Here is a 16,827-nt window from a genome sequence, read left to right as displayed (position 1 = left end):
TGCTGTGCAGGACGCCCTGAGGTGGGGGGCAGTGCCATCTGGGCCAGCCCCTTCCCTGCCAGCCCAGACCACCATCCGGCCCTCCCCTGCGTGGCCTGGGCGGCCAGAGGGTGCTCAGCCCAGCCTGGCCCGTGGCTCTGGGCTCAGCCCTGCTGGCCATTATGGCAACAGCTCCGGCATCGGTGCCTCCCATGCCCAGGGAGCAATGAGCTGGGGCACCCAGGCGGCAAAGCGCCTGGGGCTTCCCCACATCCAGGGAGGAATGCCGGTGAGGGAAGAGAGGGTCAGTGGTTTCCAGACCCTTTGTCCTTATGTGGGACCTGGTCTGCCAGGACAGCTTGCCTGCTTTCTCCCCACTGCCTGAGGCAGGAGAGAGGGAATGAGGTTCCAGAAGGGAGAGACCAGGAACTCCCCGGAACCCAGATAGGGACTCCGGGCAGCACCCCTATGCCCCTATTGGAGGGGGGCTTAGCAAAGGTGAGGGTAGCCCCCCCTATGATGCGCTCTTTGTCTCTGTCTCCTCCCCTACCCCCTGCCAATGAAGTATGAGATGGGCCTTGGTCAAGGCTGCAGTGCCTCCAGGGCCTTGAGTTAGAGTAGGTCTTCAATCCCTGGGGCCAGATTTGGGGGGATGGGTGTGTGCTCAAAACCCAGGAATCTTGGCCTGTGGGCTGAGGGCCCCTGTGTTGACCAGGGAGAGACTGCTCTGCCCCTGGCAGTAGTCCTCTTTGATCCTAGTAGTCAGATGCTCTATCCCCTGCCTCTGAGCACCCGTTTTTTCCCTTTACTAGATATTGTTTCCTAAAACTCAGCATTCCAGAGGGACACCAACGAAACCCAAATCCCAAATGACCCGAAACCTCCTGTGGCGGGGCGGGGCGGGGGGAGGTCATTGTTCTCATAAAGCCAGATGGGATCCCTGGTACCGGTGATGGCTCATCTGGTGCTCCTCTCCAGGTGCCACCAAAGCAAATGGCTGGAGGATCACGACTGGGGCTGAGGGTACGTTCCTGTGGAGAAGTGAAGCAGCGCAGTGATTTACACCGGGTCCCGTGGAGGCGTGAGGCAGTGTGTCATATAGTCCTGTGGGGCCAGTGAAAGGCCAGGGAGGGGAGGCAGTAGATGATGGTGACCAGTCAGAGCCTCGCCTTGCTAGCCAGGGTCTCCTGGTCTAGTTGTCCTCTGTGCGGCACTCTATGGAAAGATGGCACCTCCCGGCCACTGGGTTCCTCCCCACCCACCCCACCCCCCCGCCTTCCCAGTGGTTACCCATTGATGGCTCTCTGTTCCCTGCCCACCAGTTCCTCTATACACCCCCCTATGACCTGTCTTGCTGTCTTGGTCAGGCATCCCCACCCAGAGGCCCTCCTCTCTTCTTCTCCTGGCCCCTCCTCGAGGGAGCCTCCTTGTACCTCAGCATCTCTAAGTTACTGATCCCCCTCCTCCAGGCACCCACAGTGAAGAACCATTAGGTGCATTGGTTTGCACCTAATACTATACCAGCCAAATTAATTCATGTGTTTATTTTACACATCCTGGCTGAGCTGTTTAGCTCTGGACTAGGCCCTCTTATGGCTCCCTTGGATTGCCTTGAACACCCTGGGCCATCTTGTCCCCATGCCCTGGGCTCCCCTGATTGCCCCTGGGATAGGGAAAACACTGGGAGGCACCGGGGAGCAGCTATTGACTGGTGGCAAGGACTGCCTGGAGGGGGGACACAGTGTCCTCAGCCTGTATGGATGGACAGAGCTAGGTGACATCAAGGGTGCCCCAGGTGGGGTACTTAGCACACACAGGCACTCAGAGAAGGATGGGATTTGTTTGTGGGGGCTGAGGTAGTCAGGGGTCCACCAGAAGGAGAGAGACTGAGTAGGTCCTGAGGTGGTAGCAGACTTTACAGAGACACAGAAAACAGAGGATTCCAGAACTGGGGACGGTTCTTTGTAGAAAGAGTGTGGTAAGGCAGGTTCATTTCCAAAAGCATTTGAGGCATTCTTGATACTGACCTCTGTTTATGCATTGGATGGATGGATGGATGGATGGATGGATGGATGGATGAACGTCCTTGGGTGCTGTGGGCCCAGTAGAGCTCTGCTGCCCAACAATCTCATCTTCATGTTTGCTCGGTTCCTTTGATGTTACTTTATAGTGAACTTGTTGAGTGTGGACCCTGGGGCCAGATCCCTGGGTTCAGATCTCAGCTCCACCTCTGCCTAGTTACTTAATCTCACTGGGCTTCAGTCTCCTTAGCCACAAAGTGAGGATAGCAAGGGTATTTACCTTTAGGACCGGCAGGAGGATTAAGTATGCTAACATGCCAAGTGGTTAGAACAATGCCTAGTATACAGTAAACTCTCCAGAAATGCTCACTACTCATAGTTTAGATCAGTGATTTGTTCACAATCTTTTCCCTGTAACTGGTGCAAAGATTTGATTTTATAGCTGAGAAAACTGAGAGCCAGAGAGGTGGCATGACTTTCCCAAAGCCCCCAGCCCACAAAGCTGTCTAGAATGCCTTCCTTCTGACCCCTGGGGCTCAGGGCTCGTTGGTCTGGGCATGGCCTGGTGACTAGTTAACGTGCGTAGCGTTAGTGATAATGATAATAGAACAAACATGGCAGCCCTACTCCCCAACCTGAACAGCAGCACTTTAATAATGATGTACATCTTCCATGTGCTTCTCCTCACTTTATTCCTGGCCTCTTTCTCTGAGGCAGCCACTATCCTAACGGTCTGTTTAGCATTGCCTTGCCTTTTTAAAAATCATGCATTTTAATAGATAGACATTGTTCCGTTTGTATTACTTTTGAACTTTGTAAAAAGAACCTGAAACTGTTTGCAGCCCTCTAGAATTTGCTTTTTTTCTTCAACATCGTATTTGTAAAGCTTCCTCTATATTGTTGCGGGTAATGGTAATGTAGTTCATTTATTTCCACGGATGCATAATGTTATGTGGTTTGAACATAACACAGTGTATTTATCATTCTTTTATTGATGGGCCTGTGGGTTGTTTCCCTTTTTGTTCTTACAAACAATACTGCCGTGAACCTTCTTGTCCTGTCTCCTGAGGCAGCGTGCAGAGTGTCTTGGGGCACACAGCTAGGAGCAGAATTGCTGGGCCATAGGGCATGTTCATATTCAGCTTTACTAGAAAATGTGCCAAAGTGTTTTCCAAGTTGGTTGTACCATTTATGCTTCCCCCCCAGCAGGAGAGGAGTGTCGCCACTGCTCCCCACCCCTGCCAGTACTCAGTATGGTCAGCCCTCTCGGTTTTTACCAATTGATTGAGTGTAAAATGGTGTTACATTGTGGCCTTGGTTTGCATTTCTGGAATTCAAGGTTTCTGGTGTATGAAATGGGGGGTTGAGAGGGCAGCAGCCAGCCTGTAACAGATGCTTAGGAAGCGATTGTCCCTTTTGTACGTCAGCATCTCCAGTTGTGGGGTGCTGTCTGTACAAGCCCTGAGCTCAGGGAGGGGCAGGAGCAGTCAGGAGCACTCCCCAGGGAAGTGGCGATGAAGGAGGAGGGAGCAAGGAGAGATTAAGTTCTGCACAGTTAAGCCAAAGGAACCCCCGTGGTTCTGTGTTCACCCCCAGGATGGGCACGGGGTGATCCTAGCTTTGGAGAGGGGGAGAGCCCGTGCTTCATTATTTTAATAATGCACAGTCCATTTTAATAATGGCATTGGTGAGTGCTTAATAAGAGATTGGTGACCTGGGGAATGAATACTGGATGGAACAAACGTATATTTGTTCTTCTTCATTCTCACCTCCTCGGGGAGTCCTCCCTGATTGCTCTTGCCCATTGCATGAATGAAGGGTGGCTGAGCAAGGTCGTTCCTGGATGTTAGCAAGGTCCCCCCAGGAGGCCCTCTGCGTACCCACAGAGGCTGAGAAGCTTGGTGCTGGCAAGGTAATTTGAGGCTGCTCCCTCTGCCAGCCTGGTGCACCAACGATTGATTCCAGGCCGCTTTCCCCGCCCAGACCTGGGCCCCTGGAGCTGGTTAGAAACGAGCAATGGGGCTGGCGGAATAATTATGCCTATTTCATGTGACACCCAAATTGATTGCCGCCAGGGTGACATTACCAGGCCATTGTTCCTTGTCTCCAACCTCTTATTACATGTTATTAGGGTGTGTGGTGTGTGTGTGTTTTTCTATTTTTTCCCATTTCAGGGAATTAATCTCTCTCTGCCACCTCCTCTGCTTCCCCCTCCAGAGAACCTGCTCATGTCTCTGAGAGGGAGTGGGGCCCTGGCCAGCATGCTTCCTCTGCCCGGCCCAGCACAGGGCTGGAGATGCAGTTGGGAGGGACTGGCCATCTCATGTCCCTTTACTTAGGTGCGAGATGGGGGTATCTCAGAGCTAAGAGGGGCTGCTGAGGTGTGGATCCTAGCTGGCAGAGGGGTTTTCCTGCAGTGTCCCTGATCCATAATGCTCTGCTTGCATACCTCTGATGGCAGGCTACTCACTCACTACTCCCAAGGCAGATCTTCTATCCTGAGCCATCTGGTCTTCCGTTCGATACCTCACACGGAGCTGAATGGGCCTCCCCTAGGACTCTGCCCGTGGGTTTTGACTCCACCCTCTTGGCTTGCACTGGACTCTTTGCACCCTCTGCCTTCCCCTTAGAGATTTGCAGAGATGCCTCTCCCCACGCGTGGGCTTCTCACGAACAGGCAGCTGTGTGATGGCAGCAGTCGTGCCTGAGCAGAACATGGAACCTGTGTGTGTCTGACCAGAGGGGCGCCCCACCCCTTGATTCTGACTTCCTTCCGTGTACCAGGTTGGGGAAATGGGTTTTGGCAAGGGGTTGGACAAGACTCACTTGAGCAGAGAGGGCTTTGAGTAGTCAGTGTTGATAGAATGGCAAGCGGTTTTATTTATAAAACTGTCCATGTTATAAAAAAAAAAAATTCACTGGGCCTCAGTTTGGATGTATTGGGGGTTGTTTTTAAATCTTTTCCCCTTCTTGAGGCAGAAATAACTCAAACCTTCACTTATCCCTGATCTAGCCCCATTGTGGTATCCTGTCTGGCATTACGTTGGGGAGAGATGCTGTAGTCAGGAGGCTGGGATTCTTCGTAGGCCTTAGCCCTGAGATGCTGTGGGACCTAGGACAAATCCCTCAAGTTCTTGGGCCAAATTCCCCTCACCTGTGTGGTGGTCTCTGGGGTTACCATGCCTGTAGAGGCAGACAAGTTCAGTAACCTCGGGCAGGTGAACTAGTGGCTTGGAGGCTCAGTTTCCTCATCAGTGAAGTGGGGTTAATGGTTCCTCCCTCACAGGGTATGTGGTGAGGGTTGGCGGGGTCATTCCGCAAAGCACTCAGTATATGGGTTCGATATAAATGTCTCTTTCCTTCCCTCTCTTTGAATTCTCTGCCTCCAGCCTTGAGAGGGCGGTGTGAAGTCTGCCGTCCCCTTTTCTGAATAAGGAGTTTGGAGCCCTGAGATATAAAGCCATTTGCCCACAATCATACCGCTCAGTAGGCCCTTGAACCTGAATCTGGGAAAGGCAGTATGCAAGCCTGGTCAGGACAGCCTTGGGTCCAACTGCCTCAGTCCTAATCCCAGCTCTGCCATCTGTTGCTGCGTAATTTGTGGCAAACGGCATCACCTCTCTGTGTCTCAGTTTTCTGATCTGTAAAATGGGGATAATAATGTCAGCCTAATAAGATTGCTGTGAAAATTGAACCAAGTTCACGTTTGAGTTCATATTATGCTAGCTGTTTGACCTTGAGCAAGTTATAGAACCTGTTTTTGCTTCTGGTTTTCCCATCTGCAAAATGGGGATAATAACATGGCCTACTTCAACAAGTTGTGGTGGCAGAAATGAATTATTTTTTTAGTTTATTTGAGAGAGAGAGAGAATATGAGAGAGGGAGGGAGAGAGAGAATCCCAAGCAGGCTTCACACTGCCAGCACAGAGCCCGACACGGGGCTTGATCTCACGAACTGCAAGATCGTGACCTGAGATGAAACCAAGAGTTAGACACTCAACCAGCTGAGCCATCCAGGCACCCTAAGAAATGGATTTTTACACGGCAAGTGCTTAGAATAATGCCTGGCACACAAGAGGCCCTCATTATCATTATATTTATTAGGTCTCTGGCCTTCCAATGCCATACTGTTGCTCTCAGCAAGCTGCTCCCTGCCCTGGGCGGGCCTCTGAGGCTGTGAGCTCCTCCTCATTCAAGCTTAAGGCTGATGGCCCTCCCAGGTAGGGACTGGCTGGTTTCCAGGCTTCCAAAGCCTGAGACGGGCCAATCTGAGTTGTTCCCAAGGTAGAGGAGCCCTGAGGACTGGGGCAACCAGTATGCATGAGGGGATCTGCTAGGCACCTCCCAAGATGGCCTGGCTGGGGGATGGAGCCAGAGGCTTTCTGGGGCACCTCCTTGCCCCTTTGAGCCTATGTTGGTATCTTAGACTCAGAGAGGAGGTGTGAAGGGAGATGTAGGGGTACGGGACCTGGGTTTTCCTTGAGCGCCATCAGGTCACCACATGGGTGCTTGTCTGCCCCTCCTCGATCCTGGGACAGCTCCAATCCAAGTAGGGGTGCTGTCCGCTCAGGTGACCTCAGTACAGACAACTAAGAAGCTTCCTAGAACCAGTGGCTTCCTCCCACTTCCCCCAGGACAGCTCCTAGCTTCCGGGCTGGACTCTCACCTCAGAAGAAGTCTGTGAAGAGACAGGCAGCGCCCAGAGTGGTCCAGGGTCACCCAAGGTCATATGGCAGGGCAGGTGCATAGTGGGCCCTGATTGGAGCCCAGGCCTGGGACCCGTGAGCCCCATGCCCTTTGCTTACCCAGAGGAGGGCTCTTCTAGGCCTTGCCCCACCCCTGCTCCTCCCCACCAAGCTGGCCACTCCTGGCGGTCAGAGCCTATACATAGAAACCTTTAAACACTAAGATGCTTTGACAATTAAAATTCATAATTTATCCTAAAAACGGCCTGGAGCTGTGGGCTGGCCGGAAGGCTAGCAGCTCCTGAGATCAGCTGTGCTCCGGGGGGGTGGGCTGTGGGGTGGGCAGAGGCATCCCTCCCTCACATGCAGGGGGCAGGTGCTTGCCCAGGGCCACACACAGAGGCAGCTGGCCTAGCCAACGGGCAGGCAGTCACCCCGTGCCCAGTCAGCACCCTCCAGCTCGGCTGCGGCTGAGAGGCCGGGTGAGCACCTTTGGGAGAGGCTCGAGTTTCCAAATGCGCCTAAGAGATGGGGCTGGCGGCACTGGGCAAGGGAGGATGTGGAGTGGTGGGAGGAGGGACAGCAGGCACACACACCCACACAGGCCACCCCCCTACACACACATACACACACACACACACACACCCCCCAGGAGCCCAGCAACTCTGCCAAAACCAAGAGCAAGAGGAAAATAAAGAATTATACACGACAAAGGACATGACCTCAATTTTCTTCCAGGTTGATTTTTCTCTCCCTGTGGGGGGCAGCTGCAGGAGGAGGAGAAGGGAGAGGGAGAGGACAGGCCAAGGCGGGCAGACCAGCCCAGGAGGAGACAGACAGAGGCTGCCATGCTGCCCGCCCGCTGACCGCACAGACAGGATTTCTCCTGCCGGAGGCCAGGCTGGGCACCGGAACCTTCCTCTCTTAGGGTTCCCTGTCCACTCAAACTCCCTGTGCCAGGGGGCAGCCCTTGCCCAATTAGGCTGGCCAGGGACTGGGTTTCCCCCATTAGCTGCTCACACCTTAAACTATTATCAGCCATTCACACCTCAGCAGGGATTAGCCCTAGAAGGCTAGAATGGAGTGGCTTTAGAAGGAGCCGGGGAGGAACCATCTGGATTTGGGGTAGGAGAGAAGCAATTAGGAGTCCCTGGGTGCTTTCCACCCCTGCACACCTTTGCTAGCATATTCCCTCCCTCGAAAGTGCCTTCCCCCTGCTCCCTTCTTGGCCCGTGGAAATGTATTTGTGTTCAGCGTGAGCTCTCATGACACCTCCTCCTCCAGGAAAGCCCTAGGAGGGGCTGTTCTCAGGAGTTGTTTGACTGGCTCTCTCTGCCCCTTTGAGGATGGGTGAGGTTCTGTCAGCCCTGGCCCTGCCCTGGGGGTTCTCAATCTGGGGGACACAGAGGAGGCTGCAGAAGCTCCAACAGGGAGGAAGGGAGAGAGCGAACACAGCAGTGGCGGGCGCTCCTCGGACACCGGACACGGCAGAGATCAGAGGGGTTCCCAGGAGGGTGACCCCTTCTTGAGCTGGATTCTGAAAGCTGAATGCGAGAGCTCTGGGCACGTGGTGGACAGCCAGCCATTGCTAGGGGAGAAAGACCCCGACCTAGGGTGACTGTCAAGGGCTTTGTAGCCAAGCCTCATGCCACCCCCACCTCCACCCCTCCCCCGGCCACATGGCCACGGCTGCCTCTGAGCCGATACTACACTTCCCACTAACACACTTCATCCTTTCATGAAATGGATCCAGTGGCTCTGTGTCCTGGAGCTGAAGGCAAAGAAGGGACCCCAAGCAGGCAGGGACTTGGGGACAGGGCAGGCCACGAGGAATCTGCCTCTGTTCTTTGGTCACCCTGCATGAGTGCCTTCACTTTTCTGAGTAATCCAACCCACCTCATGGGGTGGTGGTCAGGACAGGAGATGTAACGGGCCCAGGGCTTGGGACATGCAGCGTGTGCACAGGAGCTCAGGAAATGGGAGTCGAACCTGTGGGGCAAGCTCTCGCTCCGTGTTCCCCTGACCCGGGCCAACCTTCCCTGCCCACTGTCCCAGGTGCCCGTCTTTCTCCTCCGTGTTCTCTGACTCTCTCTTCTCCTCCCTGTCTTTCCTGCATGGCCCTCTGTGTGTCTTTTCTTCTCTATTGCTGTCACCTTTCCTCTCCTGCTCTTCCACGCATTTCTTGGTGGCAGAGCTGGATAGGGCCGTAGGCAGACGTTCTGATGCCCTCAGCCCCCTCAGGTCTGCCAAGCCCCTCGTCCCTCCTCACTCCCTCCTGCTGCAGACCCAGTCGTAGTAGGATGTCAGGACAGGAGGTGAGGGGGCATATGCCCACCTCATTTGCACGTGGGGCAACAGCCCACCGCGATTGCTCAGGTCACAAAGCCAGGCTGACACCCAGAGGCCCCGAGCCCCCAGCCATGGCAGCGGGCACCTCCATGCCAGGGACCTTGTGCCTGTGTGTTCTGGGGAGCCCTGCGCTCCCTGAAGAGTGCTGAGTGGAAGCACCATGAAATATTGATACCATAAACCTAAAATGACAACACCTTCCATTCTGTGCTGCAGCCCACCCCAAATTAGGTGAGATTCTAGCACGGACAATGGCAGCAGGCACAGGAGAAGAAACTCAGCGTGTTCAACGTGCACAGTTGAAGAACAGGCTGGGCCTGGGGGGCAGGGCGCCTACCTGAGCTCTCTAAGGGCGCCCCCCCCCAACCCTGGGGCCTTCCCCAGCACTGCCCTGAAAGACCTGCCACTCCCTGCTCTGCCTGTGTGTCCGGAATTCCCGCTTCACACCAGGCAGCTCTCAGGCAGGCAAGCTGACCAGGGGGAACAGAGCTCTGCTGCCCCTAACTTTGTGCCTAGGCCTGAGGGCGAATGAATTCCCTTCAGGAAGGCTGAGTTCTTATCTGTCAAATGGCTACAAAATGATCTCTTTTGAATGCTGCCTTAGGAGATGGAATGACCCTCACGCTCTCCCCAAGTCTACTCACGAGTGATCTGATGCCCCTTTCTGTCCCCACCCTTTCCCATCCTGAGCCCCACTGGGGAGCCTTTCAGATAGATCCTTCCGGGCCCGGTGGAACTGCAGTTTGGGGCCTGAGCCCCCACTCCTCCTCTAACCAGGTTTGAGAATGTTGACTTTCTAGCTGGTGAAAGTCATTTTCTGTTGTGGGCTCCCTCAGGGAGCCTGGAATCCAGCCCCTCACTGTACCGGGAGGAAATAGACCAGAGAGGGCAGGCCTTGCCCAAGGTCACACGGCAGAGTAGGAGTGGCCGAAGAACCCCTTGGGGCCAGAGTGGGGAGCAACTTAGCCAGGCATATATGCCCCAGGATAGGAGTGAGAGTGTGATGGTGGAGGCAGCCCTTTGCAGAGCGGGTCTGACAGCTCAGCTTCTCTCACCACTCTGGGATCAGGAGGGCTCAGGCTGCTGTGGGGTCTGACCATTGTGCCCCGGGCACAGCTCTCCCTTTGCCTGCCCACCTGCCTGCTTTTGATGTTTATTCCCTTTGTATTTATTGGTCCAATTTTTAAACTCTTGCCCTTGTGGGAAGCCCTTCAGGGGGCAAGGATCCAAAATAAAACGCTGATTAAAATGCATAAAACACTTCTCTGCAATTGCAGGAGTAACCAGCGGGATTCGCCCTGCCAGGAAGGCAGGAGCACACTGCCCACTCAGCAGTTCTGGTGACCCCCTCAGACACAGCCCTGTCAGCACCCCTCAATGACAGGGGCCCCCTGGGGGTGCCAGGCCAGGAGGCTAGGCCCCGTGTGCTGTGCTCCTGCCGTGCCAGCTTGGGCAGGCTTCTTAACCTCTCCAGGCCTCAGTTTCCCCACCTTTCAGGACAGCCACATGTAAAAGGTGAGGGATGAGGCAATTAGAAGGATGTACCCTTCTGAAGCTATCTTGGTCCCGGGGAGCATGGCCTGTCGTCTGCGGGTCTAACTGCCAGGCCGGAGTGTGGCAGCCACACCAAGCAATGCTTTTCCATCGACGTATGTGAACTCTCCACTCTGTCATTGCTCAGCGGGCCTGCTCACTCACAGGGCCTCAACCCCTGCACAGATTCTTGCATACATTCTTTCAGAGGACACCCCTGGGCGCTGCTCTGTGAGACAGAAGCACCCGTGACTGTTTGACCCAGGATTAAGCATACATCACGGGCGCGGCGCCAGGCGCTGAGGATCTGAGCGTATTTGCCTCTTTGTTCAGGTTCCCAGGAAGCTCTCACCTTTAGTCGTTATGCATGACTTCGTGGGATTCTTTCCTCACTGGCTGGCTTTATCTTTTTATCTTGTTGCATAATGTTTTCTGTCAGTTGTCTCAAGTTATTTTTAGAACAAGGTGTGCTCTACAGCAGTTATGTAACGTCACTACTAATAAGTGTAAGGTGCTTCAGTGTCGTGGGAAAGAGTTGATTTCTGACTGCATAGGTTCCAGATGGCTTCGTGGAGGAGGCGACATTTGGAAAGGGAGGTCACAAAGGCTGCTAGGGCAGGAGGCTGGGAGAGTCCTCCAAAAGCAGATGGTTTAGAGCCAGGACAAGGTGGGGACACCTGGGTGGTTTCACAGAGCAGACTGGTGGCAGAGGAGTACGTGGGTAGGTTGAGGCAGGGTGGTAGTGGCTTTGAATGCTTTATTCTCGTGTATGTGAGGGACTTATCAGTGTCTCAGGTGCCCTGTGCCATTTCTGTCCCCCCTGTCAGTCCTCAGCCCCCTCTCCAGCAGCCCCCACTTTGCCCACCAGCCCAGCCCTGCGCTGGGTGCTAAAAGTCCTATTTACCTCTCCGGGTCCCCAGCCTCATACCCGCGCCGGCCCCAGCTGCCGGCACAATTACTTATTGATCGCCTGTCAGGATGTTTGCTTTTCTGGTGGGTGACTGGAGCATGTGTGACTGTGGAAAATGGCCTGGTGGGGGTGGGGTGGGGGAGGCTGAACCACAGGAGTCTGGAGAGAGGATGAGAGGGGCTGAGGGGAGGGGGGGGTGGGCAAAGCCGTTGGGGATGACAAAACCTTGCAGATTCCATAACATGTCAGTAACACCCAGAGCCCTCTCCGGTTAATCAGTCACTTAGTCGATCAACAACCAGGGAGCACTGTCAGTCCTGGGAGACTGCAGGAGCACCGGAAGTTGTGTGGCATGTCTCGCAGACTAGAGCTCTGGTCCCAGATCCACCCCCTTCTACAGGCTGGGTTTCCTTGGGCAGCCACAGGCTCTTTGAGCCCCCCTTGCCTGAAGAGTTGAAGTGTGGGTGACAAGACCTGTGGCCTTGAAAGCAGAGGCTCTGTACAGGTGTGTGTTGGGGTGAGGGTGTGCTGGGAGAGATGGGAGAAGGGCCTGATCAGGGGCAGAGATGTGGGGCCCTCCCAGCCTGGGCGTCCCCTTCCTGTGGTGAGCCCCCCTTGGCACCATGTGTGTGGGGTGTGTGAACAGGGCAGAGGCCCAAGGGTGGCATGTGAGCAGTTGGGCTATTGTTTGGCCCCCAGAGACCACCTGGCCCAACCCCTGGGGTTTCAAGAAGTCCAGACTAGCCCTCCTAGCTCCCTGCTGACCTTGCTGTTCCATGGGGTGGAACAGAGGAGGGAAGGAGGAGGTGGCAGAGGCAGTCTGGGCACAGGTGGGAGCAAGTAGCCTCTCAACACAGCTGGGGGAGAGCCACGGGGGTGGAGGGGGCGGGGAGGCTCACTCTCCCACACCCCTTGCTTACTCCACCTGCAGCCTGTACTCAAGCTGGGCCCCCTCCTGGCGCCACTACCCCTGTCACGGCCACCCAAGCCCGTCGTGTTCCTCAGGGCCCAGCTGTAACGAGCCTTGCGTCCTCAGTGCCACAGTGTGGACGGGCGCCTCCAGCTGCCACTGCCGTCCTGGGCTATGGGAATCCGAATGCTCCTACCTCAGACTAGCAGCCTCACAGAACCCCGGCTCCAGGAGGAGTGTGATCGGAACCCCCAGAGACAGATGGGAGGCATCAGGGTAGAGTCCTGGGTTCTGGCGGGGGTGCCCTCCACTGATCCAGAAACCCCATTGGGAAGCAAATTAATGCACACTGACAGGTGCCACTGGGTTTGCTGATATCCCAGGACTCTTGGGCTGGGGGCTCAGCTGCAGTGCTGGTGAGGAGGGCGCCGTGGTGTCTGTGCCTGGGGAAGTTCAGGCTAAAGGCTGAGAGGGTGGCCCCCAGCAGCCTCAGAAGCCCTGGCCTGACAGCCTGGGGACCAGACATGCTCCTCTGCAGGCTGTTTCCAGAGGCTTCAGCCTTTGGGCCCCTTTGATTCCCTCGGTGAGCCCCGAGGCCACTCAGCAGGTCCGGCTTTCTCCCTGATGAGCACCAGGGGAAGCTGAGGCTCGGGGCGTGGGGTGGGGTACGGGCTGTGTGCCTGGATCACATTGCCTGTAAAATGTAAACTGTAAAGGAGGCGGATGCCACCTGGGGTGCCGATGTCAGGCTCCTCTGAGGTGACCCTGTCCTTTCAGGGAACCCCCTCAACCCCAGGGGTGCTGGGAAATTCCTTGGGAGGGCTCTGGGCAGGATAGGGAGCAAGGAGGAAGCAGCACGGGGTGGCAGGAGGCTCTCCGGCTTGGGCATCGGGACCTCACTGTGGGGTTCCAGGAGCGACCTATACCACTGTGGACCCCCAGCTCTCCGTGTCGGGGACATTCTAACAGGGGCAGGAGGGCACAGACTGGGGTCCAGACAGACCCTTTCCTCTAACCGCCCCCTCTGTCCTGTGCTTGCTCCTGGCTGCAGGTGAGCGAGAGGATGCTGGCGGGGGGCGCGAGGAGCATGCCCAGCCCCCTCCTGGCCTGCTGGCAGCCCATCCTCCTGCTGGTGCTGGGCTCGGTGCTGTCAGGCTCCGCCACGGGCTGCCCGCCCCGCTGCGAGTGCTCGGCCCAGGACCGCGCCGTGCTCTGCCACCGCAAGCGCTTCGTGGCGGTTCCGGAGGGCATCCCCACCGAGACCCGCCTGCTGGACCTGGGCAAGAATCGCATCAAAACGCTCAACCAGGACGAGTTCGCCAGCTTCCCACACCTGGAAGAGCTAGAGCTCAACGAGAACATCGTGAGTGCCGTGGAGCCCGGCGCCTTCAACAACCTCTTCAGCCTCCGGACGCTGGGGCTGCGCAGCAACCGCCTGAAGCTCATCCCCCTGGGCGTCTTCACCGGCCTCAGTAACCTGACCAAACTGGACATCAGCGAGAACAAGATCGTCATCCTGCTGGACTACATGTTCCAGGACCTGTACAACCTCAAGTCGCTGGAGGTCGGCGACAACGACCTCGTCTACATCTCCCACCGAGCCTTCAGCGGCCTCAACAGCCTGGAGCAGCTGACACTGGAGAAATGCAACCTAACCTCCATCCCCACCGAGGCGCTGTCCCACCTGCACAGTCTCATCGTCCTGAGGCTCCGGCACCTCAACATCAATGCCATCCGGGACTATTCCTTCAAGAGGTTGTACCGGCTCAAGGTCTTGGAGATCTCCCACTGGCCCTACTTGGACACCATGACACCCAACTGCCTCTATGGCCTCAACCTGACATCCCTGTCCATCACACACTGCAATCTGACCGCCGTGCCCTACCTGGCTGTGCGCCACCTGGTCTATCTCCGCTTCCTCAACCTCTCCTACAATCCCATCGGCACCATTGAGGGCTCCATGCTGCATGAGCTGCTACGGCTGCAGGAGATCCAGCTGGTGGGTGGGCAGCTGGCTGTGGTGGAGCCCTATGCCTTCCGCGGCCTCAACTACCTGCGTGTGCTAAACGTCTCGGGCAACCAGCTGACCACACTGGAGGAGTCAGCCTTCCACTCGGTGGGCAACCTAGAGACGCTCATCCTGGACTCCAACCCGCTGGCCTGCGACTGCCGGCTCCTGTGGGTGTTCCGGCGCCGCTGGCGGCTCAACTTCAACCGGCAGCAGCCCACCTGTGCCACACCCGAATTCGTCCAGGGCAAGGAGTTCAAGGACTTCCCGGACGTGCTCCTGCCCAACTACTTCACCTGCCGCCGCGCCCGCATCCGGGACCGCAAAGCCCAGCAGGTGTTTGTGGACGAGGGCCACACGGTGCAGTTTGTGTGCCGGGCAGATGGCGACCCGCCACCCGCCATCCTCTGGCTCTCACCCCGCAAGCACCTGGTCTCGGCCAAGAGCAACGGGCGGCTCACAGTCTTCCCCGACGGCACGCTGGAGGTGCGCTACGCCCAGGTACAGGACAATGGCACGTATCTGTGCATCGCGGCCAACGCGGGCGGCAACGACTCCATGCCGGCCCACCTGCATGTGCGCAGCTACTCGCCCGACTGGCCCCATCAGCCCAACAAGACCTTCGCTTTCATCTCCAACCAGCCGGGCGAGGGAGAGGCCAACAGCACCCGAGCCACCGTGCCTTTCCCCTTCGACATCAAGACCCTCATCATTGCCACCACCATGGGCTTCATCTCTTTCCTGGGCGTCGTCCTCTTCTGCCTGGTGCTGCTCTTTCTCTGGAGCCGGGGCAAAGGCAACACGAAGCACAACATCGAGATCGAGTACGTGCCCCGCAAGTCGGACGCAGGCATCAGCTCTGCCGACGCGCCCCGCAAGTTCAACATGAAGATGATATGAGGACGGGGCGGGGGAGGGGCAGGGACCCCCCGGGCTAGCCGGGCAGGGGAAGGGGCCTGGCCGCCATACGCTCGCTCCTCGATCCTTCCCGCCTCTCCCTGCCCCTCCACACACACTCTTTTTCTTCCTCCCAGCCCCGTTCCCTGCTGCCCGCCCCACCCCCCCGCCGGCCCTCACCGCCTGCCCTCTTCCTAGCAGGACCTCAGCAGTCCAGGCCTGGGGACCCACCTGCACAGGGGCACTCGTTGACAGACTGGAGTCGGAAGCTGACAGACCGACGTGCAGCACAGTCAATAATTCAATAAAAAAAGTTACGAACTTCCTCTGTAACTTGGGTTTCAATAATTATGGATTTTTATGAAAACTTGAAATAATAAAAAGAGAAAAAAAAACACTATTTCCTATAGCTAGTCGGAATGCAAACTTATGACGTCCTGATTGCTCCAGGGCCCTCTTCCAACTCAGTTTCTTGTTTTTCTCTTCCTCCTCCTCCTCCTCTCCTTCTCTTCCTCCTTTCTCTTCTCTTCCCCTATGGGGAGGGATCACTCAGGAAAACAGGAAAGGAGGTTCGAGCCCCACCTGCCCGGGCGACCGACATGAGCAGGCAGCGGGGCAGGTGCGGGCCCAGCTCTGGGCTGGCTGTTTGCAGGGAGCAGGTGGAGGAGACAGGGCTGCCTGAAGGGGGTGGGGGCTGTCTGCCAAGCTGCCAGGAAGCACTACTGCCAGGGGTTGGGGGGCCTGGCTCGGGTGTGGCCGAGACTCTGGACAGAGGCTGGGGTCCTCCCGGAGGACAGCACAGTCAGTGGAGAGAGCCAGGGGCTGGAGGCGGGACCGAGGCCTAACTTCTGGTCCCAGCTCTGCTGCTGACTTACGGTGTGGCTTCAAACAGGTCATTGACCCTCTCTGGGCCTCAGTCTCCACATCTGTACAAATGGAAACGTTACTCCCCGCCCTGCCTACCTCACAGGGCTGTTGTGAGGAATTGATGAGATGATGTATGTGAAACACTTTGTAACCTGTAAAGCGCTGTGCACATGTGTGGGTGACTGTTCTCATTATGGTCATTATTATCTCACTGTCGGGGATGGGGCTCCCGAAGGGATCTCCATGGGGTCAGGGTTGGGGGCACACCAGGGGAGGGCCGCTCCAGGGACTTTCAGAGGCTCCTCCCAGGACAGCGGTCCAGGCCACCACCAACCATACTCTGAGCCTAGTCTGGGCTCTGAAGAGTCATGGGTTTGGGGGTAGGATCCAGGCACTCAAGCTGACCTAGAGGGTCAGAAGCGGCCCCGCCCATTCACACCAAACCCAGCCATTCCAGACTCGGCCCTGGAAAGGCATGTCCCAGATGACAGAAGTACAAAGAGCCAGCCAGGTCACCTTGTAACTTGCCCTGACACCGTGGGCCCTGGCTCGAGAAGCTGGGCCAATGACCCATGTGCTCATCCCCATCCCCGTCAGGCAGGGGGTGCCCACCAGGGTAGGGAGGCCTGGCTTCTCCCCTCCGAGTTTCCTCTTTCTCCTCAGGGACT

At 56.6% G+C, this 16,827-nt stretch overlaps 1 protein-coding gene across 5 annotated transcripts in view; it reads left to right on the top strand.

Annotated features, from left to right (window-relative positions):
• Positions 1-16,334, top strand: part of LINGO1 (leucine rich repeat and Ig domain containing 1) — a 194,611-nt gene extending 178,277 nt beyond the window's left edge. For all 5 annotated transcript variants that reach the window (XM_053223709.1, XM_053223707.1, XM_053223708.1 and 2 more), the window contains one exon: positions 13,439-16,334. In XM_053223709.1, coding sequence (XP_053079684.1) covers positions 13,451-15,295 — 1,845 coding nt within the window. In that variant the 5' untranslated portion in view covers positions 13,439-13,450 and the 3' untranslated portion in view covers positions 15,296-16,334. The remainder of the gene's footprint in view (positions 1-13,438) is intronic.
• The last annotated feature ends 493 nt before the right edge of the window (positions 16,335-16,827 follow it).

The sequence above is a fragment of the Acinonyx jubatus genome, chromosome B3, assembly GCF_027475565.1.
Source record: "Acinonyx jubatus isolate Ajub_Pintada_27869175 chromosome B3, VMU_Ajub_asm_v1.0, whole genome shotgun sequence".
Lineage (NCBI taxonomy): Eukaryota > Metazoa > Chordata > Mammalia > Carnivora > Felidae > Acinonyx > Acinonyx jubatus.
Note: the sequence above shows the minus strand (reverse complement) of the source record. Positions and strands in the feature narration are given on the sequence as shown.